This window comes from Takifugu rubripes, chromosome 9, assembly GCF_901000725.2.
Source record: "Takifugu rubripes chromosome 9, fTakRub1.2, whole genome shotgun sequence".
Taxonomy (NCBI): Eukaryota; Metazoa; Chordata; class Actinopteri; order Tetraodontiformes; family Tetraodontidae; genus Takifugu; species Takifugu rubripes.
Window position 1 is genome coordinate 8,583,760 of NC_042293.1, and position 26,026 is coordinate 8,609,785.

Sequence of the window (26,026 nt, forward strand, 5' to 3'; positions counted from 1 at the left end):
GGGAGCGCTGTTTGCATCTAGTGCGCATGCTCAAGAGTACCCCGGAAGTACTTGCTTGCACGTGTAGCGTCTAAGCTTCAACCTTGAAAAGACTACAAACATATACATCCTTACAACTATTTTAATAATGCCAGTGACAAGAGTGCTGTAAGTAGCGACCTTTACATTTTTTTTATTTCCAAGCACGGAAACACTGAACAAAAGGAAGCTTGGCATTAAATACTTGTCAGTCCGTTAGTTGTGATAGCATAAAATTGGCGTGTGTCTCACTACTTACTCTGTCTGGCTTTAACGCTTTATTCTTTATTCTTTTATGTATGATGTTGTTAGTGTATTTTTATTTATCTTTATCTTGCCGTGACTTCTTAAGGGCGCTTCCGCATTAAGGTGGCAGGCTCTGTTGGTAGTGTTAGCCTGCTAAGCTAAAAACAAACATGATTAACCTCTGTTCTCAAAGGTAGGTCGTAGCCCTGTAGCTGTTTTAATTAATTGTTTGATTTAAAAGCAGCCCGCTGAATAAGTTCGAAGTTCATAGACGTTATATTTCGAAATGGCTTAATTGGTATTTTAATTATTTTGAAATAAAGCAGAAAATGGCTCTTTATTCCCAGTACATTGCTTCATCTATGTTAATATTTATGGCTCTTGTTGGTGATCATTTGCTTAAAATTCCATTCAAGCAATAATATGGTCATTTATCAAGCCGAGACAGTGATAGTAGGTGAATCAAGTTATTTGTGAGAATGGTAAAAATATCCCCATGTCTGTAAAATCTATTGTGATCCAGCACATTCCGTTATGTCATTCCAGGTATCCTCTCTATCAACTGGGCAACCCTCAGCTTCGAATCTTCAGACCGAAATGGTTCCTCACTCTGGTGAGGCCTGGAAAAGAGCTGCCTTCTGACACCGTCCAATTTCGCATCCCACTGGAGTAAGTCTTGCATTTTCTGTGCAATATTCACATCCTGCCTTAAAAAGCATCCAGTGATATACTGAAATCTTGATTTGCATTTAAGATTGCAGATGTTTAATACAATCAACCTCAATTTTCAGGGTTTAAAAGCTGTCATTGTTTATTTAAGAATATATTAAATGTGAATAAAAACTTAAATATGACTCTTAATATATGTGGAGGGCAAGAAAAACAATAGGCTTTTAGCAGGTTACAATCAACATGACATAAAGCTTTATGATTATTTTGTAGGTGAATTAGTCTCTCTAATTTCAAACTATTAATTTAAAACTACAAATTGCAAATTGATCACATTTTCCTAGTTGGTACATCCTAGAGGATTTTTTAGGGTTATACTTTCCTTTTTTTTGGAACATTCCTCTTATATTGATAAATCCTCTTATAAATAATTACAGGAAATATCTAATGCCTAACTCAAGGCAATGGCTAATCCTGTTCATGCCCTCTACAGTTTGCAAACAATTCCAAGTCACAGTCACTAATCGTGCTTAGATTTTGTTCTATAACACGTTTACAATAATTCAATTGTAACATTTATGCGAGAATTATTAGTACCGGTATTGTTTTCTTAAGCCTGTGCTGCTGCAGTTGCTGACCATGGCCACCAAGGAGCGCACCAGCCCCACAAATAGAACTCATCACTTGAGAATCCACAAAGAATAAACAGTTTACATCACCTTCTTTCTGCCATCAGCTGAGGTTCAGGAAAGACCTGCTAAAGCAGCAGAAGGTCGTTTTATTCCATCAGAATTAATTTGCCCCGGACGGGAGTAGAGTTGTAGGTGCTGCTGCAGACGAGATGGAAAACACTGTGTTTTAGAGAAGACAATATAACTAACCACACCGAAAGTTTGATGAGTTTGGAGATGACATTTATACCTGCAATAACTTGCTAAACAGTCCTTTCTTATTTGTAGGCCTGTACATTTTCTTCAACTTGGGGTCACTGGGATTTATTGTATTTCTAAGGCAGGAAAACTGATGTTTGCCCCAGATTATCGATGTATCTTCCATTTTTGCCTCTTTTCAGCTAAACTGCAAGGGTACTTATGTAACTTAGTCTGTGTGTTTGTGAGTGAATCACTTTGTAAAAATGGTGCATGCCTTTGTATATATGTATTTATATATGTGTATATGCTAAAAACATTTGCTAAGTGCAGGGTGCATGTGTGTTTATAAGGGCGTGCTAGTTAGTTTAGTGTTGGCCGCCTGGGAGTGGAGCCCAAGTGATTGATTTGCTGCTGGAAAGCGAGTGTTTCAGCTGAAACACCCTTATTTTTTTACTTTTTCGTGGAGAGACAGTGACTCAAACTACTAAATATCACTCCCACTCCCAGCTTTTTGACGAGCCTGAGTCATTATAGCAGTGAAAGCTGTTGTATTTACTGTACGCCTCTCGAGGGTAGGCGGTGTTGGCCGAGAGTGTGTTCATATTCTCAGGACAATAACACAAGGTGGCCTTTATCTCGGTAACACCTGGAAGCTCCATTCCCATGAATTGTTTCTCTGTTTTGCTACTTGTTTTTATCCTGCTTCTCAGCAATCATCTGAGCGTTATTGTTTCTCTCTCCCTCTCATCCCCCTCAACTCGGATCTTGTGTTCCTTTTTTTTTCTCTCGGTTGTGCTCTGCACCTAGCCCAGGACCGGGACTTCTTTCAAACACCCGACCGGCGGTTGTGTGCCCCTTTTTTTTTGTCTTCTATGGGGGAAAGTTCTTTTTTTGTTTTTTGATTGTTCTTAAAACTTTTGTGCTGCGTTTTCCCCGTGGCTCTGGCAGGAACATCATCGAATTTCCAGGGTGACGCCCACCAGCGTCACCTGGCATGGCAGGAGTCCAGCGCTGACTCACCCACGAAGAATAGATCACAACGCCGAACTCTTTGTTCGCTACTACTACTCGGTCACGTTACGTCCAGTCACGCCGCATAACGACTATAAGAGGTCACGCCGCCATTTTCTCACAGTAGTCGATTGACCAGTAACATGTTGTGTTGTCTTGATCACCCCGCTGCTGTCCAGGGATGCACCGGTGTCAGCACAGGGATCAGATATCGTTGGATACCGAACCGTACGCCTGGACCGGTGTTGTTGACACAGAAACTGAACATATCCGTGACAGTGAAAATGTCAATTCTATTTAAACATCCAGAATTCTTCATCACGTATTAATAAACAACCTATCACTTATTTTCAATGGTAATCCAATATTGATTGACGTTAAAAGGTCTGGGAATTGTATCAGAGCTCAAAATGTCGCAGTATATCTGAAACGTCGTCACGACCTTTTGCTTTACGGGTATGGAGACACGGAGACTCCTTTCCAGGATACTCCTTCAAAAGTACCCATACGAGATCCTCTATGGTTGGGATCTATCTTGTTTTCTCAGCCTTTTTTCTTTTCTTGTTCTCAGTCAAGATTAAATACCAATTTGGCACCTAAAATAAACTCCCAACATTTGATCTGCCTCATCGATTTTGTAGAGCTGCCAAGTTGCATGTCAGTCAAATTAGAGGTAATCTGAATAAACTGGTTGTAATTCTTGAATGCCAAAATGGAGTTGGAAGCTGAGCAGTCACCCTCTGTGTGATGCTGTGATACATGTTAAATTTAGCAGTGCCTTAGTTAATGAGATACACAGAAAGGTAAACAGCTTTGGCAGTATTGAGAATTATTGTCAGGCCACATTTGGACAATCAATCTAATCCTTCACACGCTGCTCCTGTGCTCAACTTCTCAACAGTCTCTTTTCTCCCTAGGTCTCAGGTTCCCCAAAGGCTTTCCCTCCATACAAAATCTGCCTTTATGAGCATGATACTTCGTTGTGAGCCGCCTCTGTACATCTATTGTCTGCATAGGTGGGAGGGTTAAACTCGTTAATGTGCGTATCTCTGCTCAGGCCTGACAATAAGGCTGATTTACAATGAGGAGCGGCTTTCTTTCACCTTTCATCTGTAAAGACTACAATTCTCCTGTTTCATTCTCACTGCTAATCTCTTCTGATGCGCATTGCTTTGAAGTGTGTGTGAGTGTGTGAGGGAAACACCAAATACTATACTCGTTTTCATCTTTGTCTGATTATTTTATACAAATTCTACCTGTCAGATTCGGCGTAGATGAAAGCACAAGACCATGAACTTGGAGGACCTTGGCAAGCTTCTGCCCCCTCCTCTGAGGGGCAGTCTCTCTCACATAGAAGTGTCAAAAAGCTGGTATGAGGCCATAATTTTATTGAAGAGAACCTCAGCAACTCATTCATCTGCTCAGATATGTGGCCCAGTAGATGTTGGATGTGCTGGCATGAAGGTCTCCAAGCTGCAGTAAGCTTCTGTCACTTCCACTTATGCGTGTGTCTACTCCTCAGTTTTCCATTTACTTGGATTACATCAAGTGGTCTGCCAAGGAAAAAGGGCGTCTAAACCAGCCCAAAGAAGTGACCTCTTCGAGCAAGATTTATGGAAACCACAAGAAGCCTGGTGGTCACAATAATCCCTGTGCTAACACACCTATTCTTGGAAGCAGTGTATTGTGGTTATTAGTTTACAGTCACCAGCTGGCACTGTGTTCAGTTTAAAAAGCACAGGAGTCTCATTTTTAACTCTTACTGGGTGACCTTCAAAGGTCAAAAACCCATAATTGAACCTCAGTAGTTCCATCATTTCCAATAGTTTTTGCAGTGCTGCAGTGTCTATTTATAGATATTTGATCCTCATGTGAAATCAGAGATACTGTATCGACTCCTCCTAACATCTTTAATATTGGTCGGTCGTCTGCATATATGGCCATCTAGCGCATATGTAAGGAGTGTTTTTAATGAATTACTTACTTAAGTTTTGCCTCAATAACTACAATATTTTTGCTGCCTTATTCCATATTGTTTATAATGCTAATCGGTTAGCTCGTTAAATTGCCTTTTGGTGTGCCTGTTTTAAAACGGCTTAGCAACAAGGGCCCATAATTGAACCCAATCTGTCACTCGATGCCCGTCTTGGTTTTGTTTTGGAATTCCTTCATCATCTTTGGCTAAGGAATCTATGTACCATGTGTTTTTGTGTATAAATATATACCAGTTGCTGAGGAATGATGCCCTTATACTTGGCAGTTGCCACAGACAAATTTTCATTCTTAATGTGAGGTGTGAAAGGTTAGCTTGTGGGTGTTTATACCAGGATGATGATCAGATGCTGCCTGCATCACTATTTGAGACGCCATGCCCTTTGCCTAAGTTTAGCCTTGTTTATGTCCATGCTTAAAGAGTTTATTTTTTCTCTTCCAAGCAAGGGCCGTCTCTAGACATATACGCATATTTCAGATATCAATGTTAACATGGCTGATCTGATAAGTGACTGATGCGCCTGGTTCTAATGTTGTCTTTGTTTCTTTCTTTGAATATTCAGTAACAATCACATTTCCCCAGCGTGTTTGTTGTGGACACGAGCGCGCGTGGTGACTCTGTAATGGCAATGGCTGTGTAATTGGAGTTGTAAAAGCAGATGGATTTAGAGAGGGAAATGTTCATTATTCAGGATCACTCTTCCCTCTGCTAATGATCAAATGAGACCTTGTTATTCCCTCAGCCACTTTCCTCCCTTCCAGTTTCTTCCCCCAGCTTTCTAGGAAAGGCTGACCTGTCTTTCTTATTTGGGCCCTTCTTGATCTCAAGGACCCTGGTCACTCTGCTCCGGTTCTGAACCCCTCTGGCGCACAGACGGGTACGGAGGGACGAGAGTACAAATGGAGCAGAAAGACGCTTGTACTTGCCACGGCTCTCCAATGAACTCATCATAGATGCACAAATAGACAAGAAATTTGTTTATAGTTCCCCTTTTTTCCACACACGGCACTCTTCCACCACAGTAATGGTTTCAAGAGCCAGTTGGGATTTAGACCAAAACTGGGATTCTGAAGTTCAGAAGTCTGAATGGAGTCCATCAAACTACTGCTGCGCCTACACACACCCAGCGACTGGAGTCAAACTGGATGACCCGACTTTGTTCCCAACTTTCATCACATTAATTTCCAACTTTTAGCCTCTCTAAAGGTTTTAGCATGTCTCTATATTACATCTATATGTTTGAATTTGATATTTTTTCCACTTTTATTGACATATAGAGGATTTTTCAACATAAGCATTTACATGTTAGTACGTGTTTTTACATAAAACGTAGGAAAAATAGTCAGTAAATAGGATTTATTGGGTCAAATCATGTTTTCCGAGTTGTCGAGCGGCAACAAGGGGGGAAAAAAGAGAAATTGTCGGTTCATCATGGAAACATGCAGTTCATTGCGTCATTCTTAGGTGCATGGAGTCTTTGTTTTCACAGATGGGATTTTCTCACATGCAGGTCTTTTCCACACCTAATATTGTTACAACAACTATTATGCTGTTTATTCTGGAAAAGCGGGAATATCACGTTATCCCATCCTATACCGGAGAAACAAATGAGGTGATAGAAGACGGCCTATCGGAGGCACTCATGCCAGACCACAGCCTCGCTATTAAGCACTTTGTCAGACGCTTTCAGGAAGTGCTCTCTACCAGACTTATCCAATTGGTGAGATTGATTAGCCATTAAAATCCTTTCTTCCTCTGGTCTGAGAAATCTCTGCTAAATGCCGGTGGGCCCGCTTCAGCTAGGTTGGCCCACTGGATCAGTTGGTGCCAGGCCCACTTCCTGTGTAGGGTTTCATTCACTGCGATCAATACGTGCAGACAGTTAATTGGATGAACACTGACACTCATATTTCCGTTCTGTGCATTTTATCATCCAGAGAAAAGCTGAATATATGAATTTATAAGGGAGTGTCCCATCAGCTGGTGTAGGTAAGATCAAAGCAGCGTTTATGGGAATTCGGTGTTATTTCAGTTGATATATTGTCGGTCATTTGTGAAGTCTTATCCAAATATACATCACATTTCAAAATAAAATTCATTCATTCATCACTACGTTCATTCATTCATTATTACATTTATTTCTGCAGCTTTGTGAGGTAGTTTTTGGTATGTATGTAACTCAGTTGCATAGCTCGGGGCTTTGGCTGACATGGGGCCCCTCACAAAACTGATGCAGGAGTCTGAAAGGGCCCAGAGCTTTGGCTCCTTCAGTGACCTCCTGCTACTGCTCACTTGCGCCATTGTGACTTTGTTTAAGAGTCTGTGTGTTTGAGGTTTGGAGAACCGATCTATGATGCTGGATCTTGTGGAACTCCTGTAAATGTGGGCTGAAGCTGTTTTCCCTGACTGCGAGGCTCCATATTTGTATTAATAATCAATGCATAACCCCAGTGCTGCTCTCTGCTTTTGTGTATTTCTGGACAGAATGACCAAATATGATGTCAAAAACTACCTGGAAAAAATCTACGAGGTCCCTGTAGGAGCAGTGCGCACCAGGATACAGTTTGGTGAGTTCCTCCACTCTCTCACAGACAGAAGAATGGATTTAATCACAAGAAGAAGCACTAGCAACTCACCGACTTTCTAATTAGGCCACACATGCTCATATGCACCTGGTTTCAAGTAAACATTTTATTCTTTGCTGTGAAATCATTACAAAGCTACAAGAAATCAAGACATCTGCAGAGTGTTTTTTCTGTGATTGTTAAATCCAGTGTGACCGGTGAGCGAACATCTGCGCGGTACGCTGCGTTTCCTTAGCTGCATAGAACATTAGTATCCAGCGAAGCCTCTGCACGCTCACACTGACGGAATTATATAATCTGCAAGTATTTAATGGTAATGAGATTATGATGGCTTTTCATGTGGCAGATGCTGTGAAAATGTAGAAGCTGAGATGTGCAGACAGAAACACAACAGGTTGTTAGTCACACAACATTCTTCATTTTTGAGAAACACTTCACTGGGTTTAACACGTTCAGATCGTCATGTTGACCATCCCCTCATTTGCAGCACCTAGTTGTGGCAATGGTTAGCGTGCCTGGCTCTATTACCCCTTCACACACACACACACACACACGCGCGCGCACACACGGCTGCTTATCTGACAATCTGCTGCTGCTGCAGCATTCCTGCCTCCAGATGTCCCAGGACACCCCACACTCCCTCCATGTAGTATTTACTTCAATACCATACCACTTCAGGGACTCCTTAGTGTCTCCTTCCATTTAGACAGGACAAGAAGCAGCCATGTTATGTCATTCGCCTAATTATTTTGATGATGTTTTAGATGGAGAGGATTAGGCCAGAAGGTGGGCAGGTGATATGGGAAAGAGAAGGATGCAAAGATAAGTTTGCAGACTTTTTCTCAGTCTGTTAGTCTGTACTCACAGTATGGGGAGATGCTGTGACATCTGGGTGTGAAGGCCCCTCTGCGCCGCACCTGAAGAGCCATGAGGAACTCCTCTTCCTCTGCCAAGAGAATGGAAAGGAGGACACGCAGGGGGAGGAAGGAGAAGAGAGGCGCCTCACTAAGCGTAGCCTACAGTGCGGAGGACCTATTAACGCTCTTTATTAGGGTTATGTCATTTAAAGGTAGGGGAAAAGGAAAACCTCTCAAGAGGGGCGGATGGAAAGCAGTGAGCTGCGGGTGGACGGGGAGGGGGGAGAAGAAAGGACCGCTCGGGGCCCCTGGTGATCCCGAGGTGCGTCAGAGAAGGTATCCCTGTCTGCGTCAGGAATTCCACTCCATTGGCAGTGTAAAGATGGGAACCAGCGGAGGAGAGCAAGGGGTGTAAACGACCCTTTCTTTCCTCCATGGGCGACAGGGGTATTTTGGAAGAAGTTGCCATGGTAACTCCTCTCGCCTGGGATTTGTAACGTGATAGCTCTCTGCCAAACCGCAATCTCAAAAGACGGAGAAATTGTGCTTGCGTTTGCAAGAGTTGCATGAAAGCTACAGTATATCTGTGCATTGTTCATGTTAGAGACAGCGTTTTGGGGTTAAAGGAAACACACCAATGGTTCGTCCGCCTGTCTGTCAATAGGTACAGGTCAGTGTCTTATCTTACTCTTTCAAAGCATCTTGCATTTCCCTGTGGACACACACACGGCAAACACATGCCCAGAGAGAAACACACACTCTTCGTTACCTCTGTCTACCACCCACACAGGGGCCTCCAGTTAACTAGAGGGGCACGGAGGGGGGAGCGTTTTACAGCTCATCTTAGGGCTTTCCCTGAGCATCGGGCAGCAAATGATTACTAGCTAAATGCACCCCACACACACACGCACACACACACACACGCACACACACACACACACACACACGAATGACTCATTACAATGGAATGTTTCCCTTGTTTTTCATTTTATAAACCACTCCCATGGCAATGGCAGTCACTCAGAGGGCCTGTTGACTTGACTACCAGGGTTTAATTGAGATTAGATACAGACTGATTTAAATGAGGGTCACTGCCTAAACCTTAAGATTGTCATTGTCAATCACCTTTGGATTGTTGAGAAACCGGATGCCTAACCTGGCTCCACACACACTCCCAAGCAAGTGCTCTCCATCTCCCCGCGTCCCCAAAATTCCAGACGTGGAGGTCTGACAGCAGTTAGGATGATGTCATTATCATCTCCAGCTGGGGAAGAGGTTAACCTGCCTTCCATAGTAAACAAGATCAGGCTCTGCCGCACCAGGCTCAGATAATATCGTCGGCTTTACTGGAAAATGAGCACAGATGTATCATGAATTCTCTTCTGTTGGGATTAAACTACAGTGCAACAATTGCTGAAGAAATGTAAGTTCAGGTTAGGTTCTCAACCTAAATAAAGAATTAGTGAAACCCAATCTAATTCTTTCTTTAGGTTGAGATCCTGAATTATTTCATAGCCACTCTACTAATCCTGTAAATTTATACCTTTAAATATTTCCACATTCCCAGTAAATGTAAAATATAGTTGTTTTTTTTGTTTTTTTTTAATTTTTTAGGCACCAATAAGAAGAAGAACCATCTCAACCAGAGGGTCAAGCGGCCTGACTATAAAGTGGCTTATGTTCAACTGGTGAGAACACACACACACACACACACACACACACACACACACACACACACACACACACACACACATAATTGTGTACTCTCTTCAGGTTGAGGTATTGTCTGAGTACTTACTCCTCAGTCTTGTCCATAGCACAGTGGGACCCAGCCCTCTTTTTCTGATTGTGCAGGCTGCATCATTACACATTTGACTTTTTTGGGGGGGGGGACTCTCGACAGGTAAGAAAAATGAGATGGGTTAGTTGATGTTCTCTTACAGAGTCCTGAGGGGTAGCCTTTGAAGGTGAGCTCTTCTCTTTTTTTTCCCTTCACACACAGACACACACATGACAAATAGACACAGCCTAAGACACAACACAAGGGTACGCACATGAAAGTGTTATTCACTGTTCTCCTGAGAGAAGCTTCTCGTGCACCGACAGGCCAACACAAATCAGACAGATCTACCTTGCATCCCTCTCTCTTGCGTGGTTCACGCACTCTGGCTGCCCTCTTGAGAAAGCAGCAGTCTGGGTTCTTCCAGGGCCTGAGGGTGAAAGGTCTCCTTTGGTTACATGCCAGACTTGTGACAGGAAATATTGAGATATGGTTATCATCTGGCATCTATCATCTAACTCTCCTTAATGTGCCTGTGTGTTCCTCGGTGGATGGAATGTGAGAATTCATGTGCACTACACGCTGACTTTGTCTCTCATTCAAGGGGATTTTGTTTTAAATACACACGGGAGGGGTTATAAATTAATCGATCAATTTATTATTTTTGATTTTCAAGATAAAACAAAAAAGTACCTCATTGCATCCGAAGTGTTGTTTTGGCATCTGCGTGTGACTGGGAGCCATCACTTTGGCAACTATTTAATGAATAATGAAAACTGTCAAAACAGGACTATTTGAAAGAGGATACGTGAAGCCATAAATCTTTTAAAAGGGGAGATAGCAAGGAAGTGGCCGGTGATTTGATGCATCTGGAATTCCTGCTGGAGTCGATAGGGATGCTTGTGTCTCATCTTGTCTCATACTTGTCAGGAACTTAGAGACGCTGAGTGCTTTTCTACAGTGTGTAGTTGCAGTGGCCATCGCGCTCATTCGAAGGTCAATTAAAGGCACAAGCGCTGAGATTTCGTCTTTGTAGTTAAATGATTTTATCCCTGCTGGATTTTGGAAAAGAACCGCTTTCCTTTCAGCTACCTTTGCAACTGCGCTCTCACTTGTGTACGCTCACACTTCCACAGAAAAGCCTCCATTCTTTTGCAGCAGTGGGTAGAAAACAAGATTGTTCCTAATTGACTCCACATGTGGGAGAGTGTTCTGTGGGTCGATGCTTGCACCATGGTCCCCCCATTCTACCCTCATCCTTTCCCCTCCCCTCCCCTCCCCTCTGCTCCCCTCCATCAGCTAATATTGCAGCAGTGTTTGTTCTCTCTCTCTTTCTGTCTCTCCCTCTCTCTGCTCTGGTTTGTGGTGAATGGGAGGCCTCCTGTTAGCGGGGTTCCGTGACGGCGTTTTCCTCAGGCTTAAGGGGGGACCCCAGTAATGGGGGGAGATAGCGTCTGCATGTGTGAAATGTGCACAGTGTGTGGGAAGGCATATATGTGTGTGTGTGTGTGTGTGTGTGTGTGGAGGGCTCATGGCTCACACAAGAGAGGTGAGTAAGGCCATGGTGGAGTCATGCCAGTTCAGGGAGGTCCCAAGTCAGGGCATAGTGATTAGGGGGGAGATATGCGCATGCATGTGTGTGTTTGTGCCTCTGTGTGTATGTCTGTGTCAGAAATGTATTTTTTTTTTTTAAAATAAAAAAGTCTGGTGGACCGCTTTTAGATGGCTGCACAAGTTAAACTCGGCTCAATCAGTTGTTTCATGCACGGCTGCTATTTTCGCTCTGTGCAACAGTGTTCGCACGTTCAGCCGGCTCATTGATTTATTGATCCTTTCACTACTGAACGCTCATTTGCAGTCAGTGTAATCAGACCGCGTTGTCTGAGGATTATAGTATTTGTGTGTTTGTTTGTCGATGAATGTTCTCAGTCTTGCAGGTGGAAGAGAAGTCTTGGCTTAAAAAAATTCAACTGGACTTCCTTTAGTTTTCAGAGACATTTGACCACTTATCCGAGAGGCTTTTTCAGTTCTAAGTGAACTGGTGGGAATCCCAGATTCATATGTACTTGTTGGTTAGCTGTATGCTGTTGTCAGTGGTCTCTGGTGGTAATTTGCGTTGTTACATTAAATAATGCATAATAAATTGAATTTAAGTTTCTTAAGCCAAGAGTTTTATTTGGTTGGTTGTATTTTAGGAAAATTGCAGTCGATTATAAATGATTTGATGGTTCTCGATAGTAGTCCATCATATTCATGCGTCTGGGGTCTGGTGGTTTGTACTGTTTTGATCCCACTCACAGTTGAAGTTGACCACGCCACCATTTCCAGTTAGACCTTGTTTCCGACTGAAACCCAATACTGCACTTTTTAAAAAGAAAATAAAAAAAATCACAAACGACGGTCATTTTTAAATGTTTTTGGTTATTGTTGGGTAACGTTTTGTCAAGCTTGAGAAAAAGTTCTCCCTGTCAGACATGTGAATGAGAAGGCTGTGGTGAGTTCTTGGACTGAAGAAGAGTTATTTTCTCTCTCTTTTTTTTTTTTTGCTGGCAAGTGCCACTTCAGTTGCAAAGTAGAGAGCTCCCAGAGAATGACGCCGTGAATAAATGAATGGGAGGCCTCACCAGTGTGACCAGTTTGACATTTCAGTTTATTCTGATACATGACAGTGTAATTGTCAAATGCAGGCTATAAAAGTAATTATTTCCAGGATCACTGGCATAAAACTATACAAAATATCTACAGTTAAAATGATCTCCTTTTAATGGTAATGGGTTGTAAGGAAGTTCTTTTTTGGTACTTTACAGCTTGGTATGCATTTCTTTTCTACCAACGCCAGTAAGGCGATGCTGACCCTTTCAGACCTTGTTTTCTGTTCGCTCTGCGCGTCTATTCTTAACCACGAGTTCTCCAGGATACTCCTTTTCAAAGTCGTGAGGCACTGTCACCCAATCACCTGTACAATGTTCCATCTCACTATTTTTAGATCATTCACAACTTTCTGAGTCTTTAGTTTCCTTGCCCCTTTTGTCCCCCCCGCAAGTAAATTTCAAACAGCATTTGAATTACGCGGTACTCTGCCATTTTGTTTTTATTCTTTTTCTACTGACCTCTGACAGTATTTTGTGAAAGCCCATTATTTACCGTAAAGATTATCAACCTACTTTTTTTACGTGGGAAAAAAAAATCTGACATTTTCAGCGAGTTGTTTTCGGATGAGGTCATTAGGGAGGAGCATCTGTGATGGGCACAGCATGGCACGTCCAGGCACCTGTAAGATGCTTGCAATCATTTAGCATTAACAAAAAAATCAGACCAGCTGAAGGTTGTTTGACACGTTGTATATACCTTTTAAAGTTGGACCAGAAGTCCACCTTCACCATGGTGTGTGAGGGGCTCGCCGGGAGCCTCTGAGTCTGTTCTTTAATTTATCTGTGGACAAAAACTCGCGCAGTGGAGTCAGTGGAAATTCTACACAAGCGCTAAAGTAATCAAAGATAATGACTGAGAACTTCGCAGCAGTAGGGAGATGATCACAGATGGCCTAAGGTGTCGTCAAAAGGCCGACCGTTGGTTGTCACGAAGTAAGCAGCTCGTTTTGTTTACACATATCCCACGCATGATAGTCACATTTTAGTGGGCTGTACACATACACACATCTATTGTCCTTTTAATGTATTTTTAATTGCAAAATCCAAAACTTTTTTTCACCTGTGTGTGTGTGTGTATATATATATGTGTGTGTATATGTATATATATGTATGTATGTATGTATGTATAATTTTTTTTTTTTTTTTTTTTAAATAAAAGTTATAAATAAGCTTCCGAGGTTCCCTCTGCTGATGCTGCTTAGACAGCAACACGGTACAACAGTTACATCAGGCAGATTGCTCAGCGTTGCAAAGTAGCGTCCCGGCCCAACGACCACAGAGCAAAACAAGATATGGGTTTGGACCAACAGCTGCAGAATAAGTGGTAGCTTCATTCAAATTTCCCATTTCCTGTGTTTCTCGCCGTCCCTCTCCGCACCCCCGCACCTTCCTCCTTAGAGGCGTCGCTGCCCTCGGAAAAGCGGGGAGAGGGAGAGCGAGTAGGCGAGACAAACAAACAGTGGGAGAGACTGAGTGGCAAACATAAAGCAGTTGTGACAGTCGAAACCGGGGAGAGAGAATCAGCTGTATTCAGAGGGAGGATGAAAAGGAAGCCGAGCCCGGCGCTCCTCTCCGTACGCCTGTCACTAGATGGCAACGTTTTGCTGCACAGCTTCTTTCTGACTGTCTTTGACTGCTTGTTGCTTAACAATAGGCCCTCCAGGGTTGTGTGTATTTTTACAACTTTATATATCTGGCTGGGCTGAGGGGGTGATACCGGAGAGAGGTACAGAGCCGGGGGCTGCTAACTCCCCTGATCCCACACCCACCGCCCGTTCCTGCCCTAGGCTCCGAAGCTGGAGGTGCTGAATCCGACAGCCAGGCCAAGGGGGGAAAAGCTCGCTTATCTCCTCTGGAATTTTATTATTTTCAACTATTTGGATCAGGATGGCTCTCCCTCTCTGCTGCCCTCCCTGCTCCTCCTCTCCACCTTGTCACGCAAACACAACGTTTCTCGCACAGCCTCGTCCGTATTTCTGTCCGTCTGCCTGCTGCTCGGCTTCCTTCCCTTCCATGTGTTGCCTTATCGCTTATCGCTCCTATTAGCATTTTTAATTGGCTCCTTCCAGCCTTGTCTGCTGTCCGGCTCATTTCTTTCAAAAAGCACAAAAGAATCCATTAAGTAAATGAATTTATCAATATCCTTTTATCTTATTTCTGTCTATACAGGATCGACTCCTTTATTGCCTCTCATCCTCAGTTTTAATTAAAGTGTGCACCATGGACTAATGGGGATCACACTGTCCTGTCAGAAGGCTCTCGCACATTTGGATTTTATCCTCATGCTTCTTTAATAGTTTTCATGGCCTCTAGAGAGACAAGATATGAGCATTGACGTTTCTTTGCGTGTACTTTTGATTTGCACGTTTGTACTCTTCGTTCCATGCATAACAAAAGCCTCGCTCTATCGTGGGCTCCTCATGGTCACACAGGAAAGGGTAGAGAAAGAACATCTAAACATTTATCCAGTTCTGGCAAAATTGTGCTCAGACTTGATAAACGCGTTCAATCTGTTTTGTTTATCTGTTAATGGGGAAAAAGACGGAGAGGATGGTGAAAATTTCCATTCCTTTTTCTGCTAACCGGCCTCTAGTTCCCGATTGGGGTCAGGGGGCCGTGCTAGAGTTGCTCCAGAGTTAAATCATGACAGATTTATGCTTTCACTGTGGAATAAAACATGATGAATCTGAAGATTATCATATATTTAGCCTTGCTGGACATAAATTCATCACCAGCAGCTGCTGAGCTGCTGTATGAAAATTGCAGAGATACATGTTGAATGTTTCCACCAACAATTGGGGGGGTGCCAAAGGTCAAAAGTGAGACCATGACGATGCTTTTCCTTCTAACCTCACGCAGCTTTATTTTGACTTAAATGAAGCTGTCATCACTCTGAAGGAGTGGGCCGATGTACTAATTAGTATGTGTGTGTGTGCTGGTGGCGCGCCGAATAAAAGTAGATTTTCCTTTTGCAATCAGGCTGTGCTGAAAGCCCCCTCATCTTCCTACACTTGATTTGGAAAAGTGACTTCAAGCTCCTGTGTGCGAGCGCGTGTGTGCATGTGTAGGTTTCATAAGAGCTCAGTGCAAAGAGAGCATGAATTATAGACAAGCAAGCAGGGTCTCAACCATCCGGTCTCTATTCTCACACGCAAACCCTTCTCTTTTTTTTTTTTGAATGGCCTCAGTCAAGGCTTTGTTGTTTTTTTCCCTCCCGTTCACTTCACACGAGCTCTATTGATACGACTGGGTCGCAGAGGTTTGTGCCTTTGGCCTACAGTGCCGCCAGTTAAGATATCAACGTTCATTCACAGGGAAAGTTAAAGTGTAGTCTATTTTAATCACAGCCCTTTCCTTTTAAGAACCGTATGTGATTAAATCCATGATTTCTAGATGTTTATTTGATGAATGCAATATCAGGGGAGCTAGAAGCGGGTGCACAGGCAGCAGTGTTAGCCGGTTTCTCACACATTCACTTATTCGTGGATGCTGTTACATTATAGTCTGTCTGCCTCATATTGATTTTCTATTTTTGGAGTCTGTGTTCTGTTCTCACTGAAGAACATTTATCATGAATAACGTCTTCTTGTGTCTACAGCTCGGTTATGTCAGCTTTAGGCCCTCAGTTAACCCAACGGGAAGAACTTAATCGGTCTTACTTCTATGATAACCAGTACATATTTTAACATTTTAGAACAGAAATAATCTATTTAAAAAAACAACACTCACACATATCATGTTATTACAAGTAAACGATCTGTTGTCCTGCCCCCTTGTGGTGAAATGAGGATCTACAGACTTCACACAGGAATCACATGTAGATGCAATAACAGGACTGTCCTGTGGAGATAGTAGTCTTCCACAAGGCAGTAAGACTAAAGCTAAAAGTAGCATTTCAAAGTTGCTGTAGCTGCTTTGTGTATTGCACAAATGACTCAGAAAGAATCACATTTTTAGCTTTGCGATAGCAGAAACATGTTTAGTGTACTTCTGGCGCGGTACCATTGCAGTAACATGCTGAGGTTTGAATGAAGTCGTGCGTTAAAACAGGTCAGGAGGCCGCAACAAACCCAAAGGAAAACGTCCTCAAATTTAGAAAAAACATCTAAAATAATCTCCAATGAAACGATCAGTCAGCTGAGTTAGAGATCTGTCTCTAATTTATTTTTGTTTTCCACCATGTGACAGCTTGGGCTTGCTTGCTTGTCTCTTTGTCTCTTAGCAAAATAACTTGTCATTTTTATTGACGACTATCTTATCTCTCCCTACAACATCTTCCTCCTTCACCCCAACTTCCTCTTACGTTTCCTCAGGTTCCCCTTATTTAGATAACTATGGCAGCATAGATTGGAAAATTTTGGCAACGCACAGGCACAACCACAAAACCTTTCTTGATTTTTTTTTTTTTTTTCTCCCCCCCTGACCTTCTGACCTGTAATGACACAGCTGCCACTTTCATCAGCCAATCAACATGCGGCACCACCCAGGTTCTCAGCGGGGCGGCCACCGGCCTGATAAAGCCCTCTGATGCATTTCCTGTTTTTGTATGCTTCTTCATTTTTTATTTTCTCCGCCAGCTGGCCCCTGCATTCCTCAGTCAGGGAGGGGGCAGGGGTATTGCCTGAATGTTTATGGTGCATGAGCGCGTAATCGGGAGTATCTGTGCATATGTTTTTATTCAAGAATACGTCTGTTACCCTAGATAGGTGGTTCTGGGGCCAACAGGGGGCAGGGCAGGAGGAGGGGGATGCTTGAAAATGGCGGTGGGGGTTGAAGGGGTATGTAAGGGTTGTTTACATGCATTGGCCAGAGAGAAATGGGGTATATTGGGGGGGGGGGGGGGGGGGTGAATGACAGATGAAGAGGATAATAATGGTAAACAGCTGCGCGTGTACGTAGGGGGGAGGATGAGATCGGCAGGGTTTAGGTGTAATTTGGCTTTAAGGTGTGGAGGTTGACACAAGATGGTGTTGTTCAGTTTCCTGGTCAATACGTTAATCATATTATTGTGGAGGGTTCCTCTGCCGGTGGTTGTTATCGTCAGAACTTCTAACGCCTGATGGATGTAAATGTCTGTGGGTGACTCAGTGTGATGCCGCTTCATTTATTTATTTCTATAAATTCGTTGAGAGCTCTGTTACTAGGGTCCAATATCTCCCCGGAGCAGACTTGGGACAGACATGCCCAGACATGACCACACGTGCACACACATGCAGAGTTTGTCGCTAGGCTAAAGTATTTTGCCTGTACTAATATGTCATGGGCGCCTGTGATAGATCTCAAAGTATTTCCAGTTGTCACAGGAGTTGTGGTTCCCCCACCTTTCTGTCTCTTGCTCTGAGTCCCACAGGCACGTAGAGACAGGAGTCAGGGGGTTGTGTGTGTGTGTGTGTGTGTGTGTGTGTGTGTGTGTGTGTGTTCCACGCTACACATCAGTCTCAGGTCGAAATAGGTCTTCGTCCAAATGTTATCATCTACGTCCCTCAAACTTTGGTCTCTGGACATTCAGTAAACATCTTTATTGGCAGAGAGATGTTGGAGTTGGTCCTCTTCTAAGTGGATACACCTTCAGACCAGTATGTTCAGGCCTGAAGTTCAGGCCTGTGCAGTCATACCAACGCTATGTTTGTCCTGCATCCTTGCAGAGGGGAGTACAGCTGGCTAAGGGTTCCATACCTCAGCACCAATTACTATCAAAAATTGTCTTGTTGTGTGGTTGGAAATTTGGAGACCGAAGGGGTTAATGTTGCCAGGGTCGGTAAGGCACTAAGTGTGCATCGGGCTTGATGTGCCAAGATGTAATAGTGCTGTTGATTGGCTGTGTCACGGCATCTAGGAAAAACATGAGCTTGCCAGTTATACCCAGAAATGTGACTCACTCACTCCATTTACTACATGGTACGCTTTCCAATTCGGCTTGTCACGCTACTATGATTAATATGATCATCACTGTAAGTCACAATAATTTTAAGAATTTAGGAGGAGGTTTAAGGGTATTTATCCAGTGATTGTTAAGTGAAACATTATAGCTTTCCAAAACAGATACAAACAATTTCGAGACTGGATTCAATCAAGAACATCAAAGTTCAGTTCCTTCTTTAGGTCAGACTCTTTTTAAGATTGGCTCAACAAACCTCGCTACTCACTCTGCACTATATGAACAAGAACACGGTTGATCGGTGGAAATTTTGCAAATGTAATTCAATTACTTAATGCACAATTGGTTTGGAATAATAGAAATAAACTTTTCCAGCATTCTTTTTTTCTGATCTGGTGCAAACAAAGATGCTAAAATCCGGTAGAGAAAACCCACAGTGCTTTCTCCATTCCTCCTGAGCTGCTAAAAATCTGTAATTTTGAGGATAAGATGTTGCCAGAACTCTGTTCAATAAACAAGCTTCTTGTGAGTCCGTCTGAGTTGCGTTTAAAAGCCCCGGTTCACTTGTAATTGGGCAACGTGAACTTAAATGAACTGAAGAGAAAAATGCGGCGCTGCACTTGAAACCCAAGAAAATACACTGAGGCTTTGGGACGCCTGCTTTCTTAAAGGACTGTGGGCTGTGATATTGGGAAGGTGGACCTTGTTTGGCGCAGGAAGAGGAAGCACGTGGACTCCTGATGATGCATAATTGATTTCCCATGAGCGCTGCCTGCAGGGTCATGCGGGACCTCAAATTTGATGCGCTTCCTTGTTACTGAATGTTTCTGGTCCAGATTTCATAAATCTGAGTAGCTTGGCCTTAATTCCTCTCGCACGATCTCCCTGTTGTTGCCTTTAGTTTGGTTAGTCTGAGCAAAGGTTAGAGAAGGAAGCTGGCGTACCACCTCCGTGTACGTGTACGCCCCTTCGGAAAAAGGGAGTATTACACACGCTTGGTAAACATTTTCCTCAATAAATGCTGTTTTTCATGTCGTGTAGATCTGACAGTGTGAGCTCTAATCCTGCTAACCTCATTACTGTGGTCTCTTCCTCAGTAAAGTGCCAGGCCGTCCAACCGTGTGGTTAGAATAGACTCGACTGCAAAGTGAACACTTTGTCGTCTACACACACACATACACACACACCACCAGCGTACGAGACGTCTCTGCCTTGCAACAGCTTACCCCACGCACGTTTCCTCCACTGCCACATGAGCCACAGCCCCATGAGATCCTCTCACCACATCGTCAACACCTCTTTGTTTCAGTGTGTGGCCCAGATTGGGTTGTGCCCCGTCTGTCCCGCCGTTTGCATCTGTCTGTGTCCTACAACCGGTCCTGGTCCAGTCCAGCTGATTCCGAGCATTGGGTTGGACCCTTCCTTTGTGCCTCCGGTCGCTGAGCGTGTCGTGTTCTATTTACCCAGCAGAACCTTCCTGTTTTCTTTGAAGACAGGTTTTCAGATTTCATAGCTAAACCTAGTTTGATGAAAAATAAAGACTTTTCCCCCCTTTCACATTTTTCCACACATTCCAAAACTGCTCACGGTGGCACGTTTGTGTATCCTCTCAGAATTCAGATTTTTGTTTTTTCTTGCCGTCTCTGACTCAGATAAACTGCCACCTCACCCTCCGGCCTTTTGCATTATGATGGTCGTCAGAGGCTAAAGGTCAATCAGAGGCTAAAGGTCAGTCAGATGGAATACAGTTGTTTCTCTTTCATTCCTCCCCTGGTCCTCTCCGTTCTCTCTCTCTCTGTGACTGTAAACAGTGATACTCGCAGGGGGTGGGGGGGTCCGTGCGTGACCTCTCGAAACCTTTCTCATTCAACCCGAACCGGTGTCAGAATGTTTTGGGATACTCGCTGATGTTTTGGGACAGTCCAAACATGTGAAAAATAATTCTCTTTTTGAGGAGAGCAGCACTAAATAAGCGCCGAGTGGATCGACGACGGCACTCGATGTCTTCTTCTAGGAAACCTGTGGTTGCGCGCGTGTGTGTACATACTTCACTGCAGTGTGTTTACATCACTTGCAGCACGGGGGCCACGTCCCAATATTCCTCGATGGCTGCTCGACTCAGCTGGGAGCACGGCGCAGATGCTGGCAGACGGGGAGAACGTGTCCACGCCTATACTTTGTCATCTAGGGACGCAGGCTTGGTAACACAAACAAAACCCCGAGAGGCACGGAATACTCCCTAGTCTTTCTCAACTCCTGTCCTCTTTGGCCGTCCCTCCGCCGCCTCCGTAAAACCGCTTGTACGCGCAGTGAGGGGTGGACAGACAGCGCCCGCTTTGGTCACCCAGCCCAGGGGGGGGACGTCCGCCTCTGCCGGGGCGCTGCGTGTAACCTTCAACCAAGAATACCAGCATCTCTGCCAGGGATGTGTCACATGGAAATGTGTCCAGCAGACACACACACACGCACAGGAGGCGTGGCCTGTTACCAACAATACGGGTTGTTTAACGAGCCTCCGAGCTTTGTTGATTCCAGTCTCAAGACTTTGTTGTGTTTGTGAACCCCGCTCTCAGAGGCCATTATTAACATTTGCAGCGTGTGTACACAAGGTGTCCGGAGCCACGTCGGGTAACTGGGAATTGTCATGTGGCAGCGTTGGGTTGGACTCGGGTGAAGTCTTGTTTAACTCTTGGCTTCATTGTTCCTTTCACTGCCAAGTCTGGTGTTTATAGTCCCCTTTCTCTCTCACCCCTGCCTCTCAGTCACGTCCTCACATCATTTAACAGGACCTGCTCTCCTCCCCACGCCTCCACCTCTCTCTCCCGCAGCGAACTTCCCCTGGCCCCGTACCATGTTTGTGTTCTGGATTCTGCATTCCTTGACGGCAGCGAGACACCGAGGATCGGTTTTCAGGTGCATCTGACTCTTCGCTTGGGTCAGATGTTTGTCTTTTCCTGCATTATTTCCACAAAAGCGTCTTTGAAAGGCAGCCGCTGTGGCAAGTCGGGAGCAGAAAGTGGCACTTTTTTGATTAGAGGCTGCCTGTCGCTCCTCTAAGCTGGCATCACACAGTTTAGACTCTGGTTTTAGACAGTAGCTTGAATTCAAGTCTATGTTAAGTATCAAACCAAAATAGCAGTTTCCATAATAGTTGTGTTTTGCTGGCTCGTAGCAGTATTGTCAGGTTGGAAATGTCAGGCTAGCCTGTGGTTGATATCTTACTGCAACGACCTCGACATCGTTCTAGACGTAAAAAACCCAGCAGGGTGTTTTGTTTATCACATCAACTTTAAATTAAGACTAAACTGTGGCTGCGAATATATAAAAGCAAGGTTTTCACTGTCTTAAAATGTAAAAAATAGTCCTGTAAATGTTTGAATATCACTGTAGAGACACCTGAGATCCCTGCTAGCATGTGCTAGAATTGAATGTAGTTCTCATACACGCATCTCTCTCAAGATTTGGGGGCTGGAGGCAAAATGAACCTCGCCATCAGACCATTTCATAGACTGACTAAACAAAATATTTCACATAGCGCGTGTCAAGATCCATTTCTCTACAACGCGGAGAGAGTTCTACTGAGCCCGTGTTATTGAGCAGAACGCAGCTGATGAACGTTATTCATGTCTGCAACATTAGCAGGGGAGACTTTATAAAAGAGCTGGTGGAGGCTGAATTTCCTGATGTAAAACTACAACCCAGCTTCACAAAAAGTGGAGTCATTTAAGGACAGCAGCGGTTTGGCTCCAGTCGAGAGTGATAATAGTGCATTCTTGTTGCCAGGTGTCCATGGGAGAGGCTGAGAGGGATCGGCTATAGATATGTGTGCTCGCCTGCACCCGGTGACCTGTGTGTGTGTGTGTGTGTGTGTGTGTGTGTGTGTGAGAGAGAGAGAGAGTAGAGGAGGGTGTAATGTGGGTGTACTGTACAGTATTCTATGGCACGCCTGGCGCAGACTACTACTGGGATTGTGATGCATTAGTCACGGCCAGAGATGGGTCAGTATAGAATAAATAATGGATACCATCCCTTCCCTCTGAATAAAACAGGACCGGAGAAATGGAGAGTTGAGAGATTCCATGTGGGAGTGAGCTGGAGAACCTGAATGTCAGAGAGAAAGTATTTGTGGAGTATAGACAAGAGTGTCCTGGATTCCAAATCGGTCTGTGACGTTGGAAAATAAAGGAAATTGAGAGATTTTTTTTCACAATAAAGGCGATTTAAAGTAGGAAATTTGATAAAGTAATGAGCTCATTTTTGTTTTTCTGAGTTGCTTTTTTTTCCTTTTCTACTCCTCAGGCCCAGGGCCAGACATTCGCATTCCCTGACATCTTCCCAACAAAAGAGCGGGCGGTCGCCGAGGGATCGATGGAGGAACTGCAGGAGAAGTTCATGGAGGACGAGAAGCAGAGGCAAAAGCCTGACCCCAGGAGGGGAGGGGTCACCGAGTGGTTTGGGCTTTGAGACAACACACCGACAGGAACTCTTCTATTCATCTGAACGTTTGATAAAGGAGCAACATGTTTCGGCCTCTGTGATGTCACCACGGTTTCTGTTCAAAGTCTGAGGGCAGAGGAACCACTGAGAGGAGGAGGGGGAGGAGTTTGTGTGTTTGTGAGGCTCCAGTCCAACAACTCAAGCCAGAACGTAATCATGGGTGGAAGAGCGGCGCCCCCAAACCAGCCCACCTTACAGAGGCTCCATCACCTCAGACGACCTCCTGTGTGTCCCCCTCCCTTACATTTGAACCTCCTGCTCCTTCCTCAGGAGTTTCCTTAGCATCTGTTCCCTCGGCTACTTCGTTTTTCTCACATTCGTCTTCCTCTTCCAGGCAGGGGAGTCGGGGGCTGCGGTATTCCTAGTAGCTCTGACTCTCAGCCAACTGGATCGTGCTACCTGGAAAACCTGCATCCTTTCCTCTTTTATGGGTTTGCCTCAGATTAATTGACCACTTTAGGTAAACAACAATCGACATGTTGTTTCAGCAAAGCGGAATTTGCTGGAGTGTTTTTATTATTTTGCGGTAACACCTCTCGCCATCACTCCGAGAGAGAAAATCGTACCGCGTGTGTGCATGTGGCCGCGTGTGTGTGTGTGTGTGTGTGTACGTAGAATGCAGACTTGCCAATGCATTTATTCGTAAGTGCTGTTGGATTAAGAAGTAATAAACAGTCGCTTGTCCAGACGCCCTCTGCTCCCGTCTTGTGTTCTGCTCGCCTCATCTCACACTTGTGCTGCGCTCGGCAGATTTGCGGCGCGGTTCAACGCGTAAGCTAGCCCGCACTAGTGCCAACACGGTCTGGTAGCTGCTCTGACAAAGCAGTGATTTGTGTGTTAATCGAGCCACCGGAGGACGCGCTTCTCTTCCGGTAATACGGCCCGTAAAGGAGAGAGACGTCTCCCTGGACTCTCTCAGACCCTCCATTATGCTGAGAGGCCAAGGTTACAGTAAGTGTCCCCCAGCCGTGACCGCTGACGCTAAATGGCTAATAAAAAGGTCCAGTCACTGACTTCACCAAGCAAACTCAGCCATCACTACGGAGAATGTCAATATTGATTCTTTTGGCTCATTGTGCGCTGGCTGGAGCTACTCGCCCCCCCGCGTTGCCATAAAGCAATCTGATCTGGAACTTAGGGGCCTCAGTTTTCTGTCCGCCTCGCTTTCCTTCCCATTCTGCTTCTTTTCTGCCTCGGTTGCCCAATCAGGACCTCCTGAGAAACACATGCCTATCCAGCAGCGAGGGGAAACTAAATTCCTGTTCTTACTCCTGTCGTGGCCTGAACAGACCCCACATAAAGTTGGGAAATCGGCTTCTCGTCTTGGCCAGGCGAAGATCCTCATTTGCCCTCTGTTGCCTCCTGTCACTTCCAAAATCCCCGAAAGCTCACCGGCACAGTCCCGGCTGGATTTTTTAACTTTATGTGCGAGTCTCTATATGTGGAATCCCAGAAAAAGAAAATCATCAGGACCGCTCCACCTCCGTGGTGTTTGCAGCTGTCCACATCTGTTTGGGTCTATAAAGTCAGGATGATGGCACATTTTGTACTGACACATCTGTTGCTCGCACACGTAATATTCCGTGCTCTCTCACTAAAGAGTGTGTGAACAAAAACAACTTAAAACAAAAGCTATTGTTTGCTAGCACAAGGAAATGTCAGCGTTGGCTCCAGTTTTTTAAAGTCAGGCGGAGCACTTGCACCGGCATGTCAAAATCTGTGTCAGAGCCTGCGAGATTGCTCAGAATTTTCAAATAATGATGAATACATAACATTTTTAATGTGCTTCCGACGCACGCACGTTGATGGACCCAATGAGGCGAGTCGGGCAGAAATGTCGGTGTGTTGTGTTTGTTTTAATTTTGCAGGCAGGCTTCTGTTTGAGGCTCGTGCATTTCTCCAGGTGCAGCCCTCCATGTTCAGGTGCATCCGAGATTCTAGTGTAGATGTTGTAAAAACACCCATCAAAGCAAATGGAGGATCTTAGCACTCTGAACACGGTGTGCTTTGATGACCTGTAATTACACTGGAGGGCCTGTAGGGCGCTAACCCAAACCCAGACAGCACCTGCATGATTACACTGTACTTGTCTGCCACAATATGTGATTTTAGCATCTCATTAAGGTGTTGAGACTCCAGTCACATTGTGAAAGTGTGTTTCTTCTTCATAACCCCCCCCAAACACACACATTCACTTCTGGACCCCGGCAAAGGGTGTGAAGCTCCAGATGCAAACGGGAGGCAACGAGGAAGCGGCGTAGAATTAAATGTTAAACCAACGAAAAATGAGAACATGGAGTGATTGATATCATGTAAATGTAGTCAGACTTTGCGTTTTTAAACTTTTCCAATATACATATTTGACTTTAAGTAGTTTATGTTGACTATAAACGTAAAGGTCACCTTTTTTTTTGCAAACAAGCTTCTACTTTAGGATGATTCTTTAAATCTCGCTCCAGTGAAAACTCGTTTTCATATTAAATATACATTTCTTCTCTTTTTCTGCATTTCTTAGCGCCACGAAAGTAAAAAAAAAAAAAACACCACCCAGGAAAGATGATGTGACAGCACTTTCTTACTTTTTTTTTTTTTTCCCTCTGCGGTGAAACACCCCCCCCCCCCCCCCCGAGCAACCGAGCCGGCTGCATCCTCTTTGAACTGACCTCAAAGCAGTTAGGCACCTCCAGATTTATATGGATCCGCCCGTCCCCAACAGGATGCATCACATATTGCGATGCAGCGCACGTGTAAGTGCAGATGGGAGGGCGTGTGAGCATGTGCGTGCGAGACGCAGAGAGCCCTGGAAGGATGGAGCGAGGGAGCAGATGGAGGTGAAGGTGAAGTGAGAGTGAAACGCCGATGACATCATGGAGGAAAATGCTGAGCTGGATTCGAGGGCTACTGGATGGAAACGGCCCCCTCCCAACAGTTTACCATCCCCGTCCCCGCTTCAACCCCCCCCCACCTGC

The 26,026-nt window shown here is 44.5% G+C and overlaps 1 protein-coding gene across 1 annotated transcript; it reads left to right on the forward strand.

The window, feature by feature from the left end:
- On the forward strand, nucleotides 1-23,749 carry mrpl23 (mitochondrial ribosomal protein L23). Its single transcript, XM_003967361.3, has 5 exons — nucleotides 1-147; nucleotides 811-933; nucleotides 7,294-7,376; nucleotides 9,866-9,939; nucleotides 22,860-23,749. Exons 1-5 carry the CDS (start codon nucleotides 128-130, stop codon nucleotides 23,022-23,024), a joined length of 465 nt encoding a protein of 154 aa, XP_003967410.1. The 5' UTR covers nucleotides 1-127; the 3' UTR covers nucleotides 23,025-23,749.
- The last annotated feature ends 2,277 nt before the right edge of the window (nucleotides 23,750-26,026 follow it).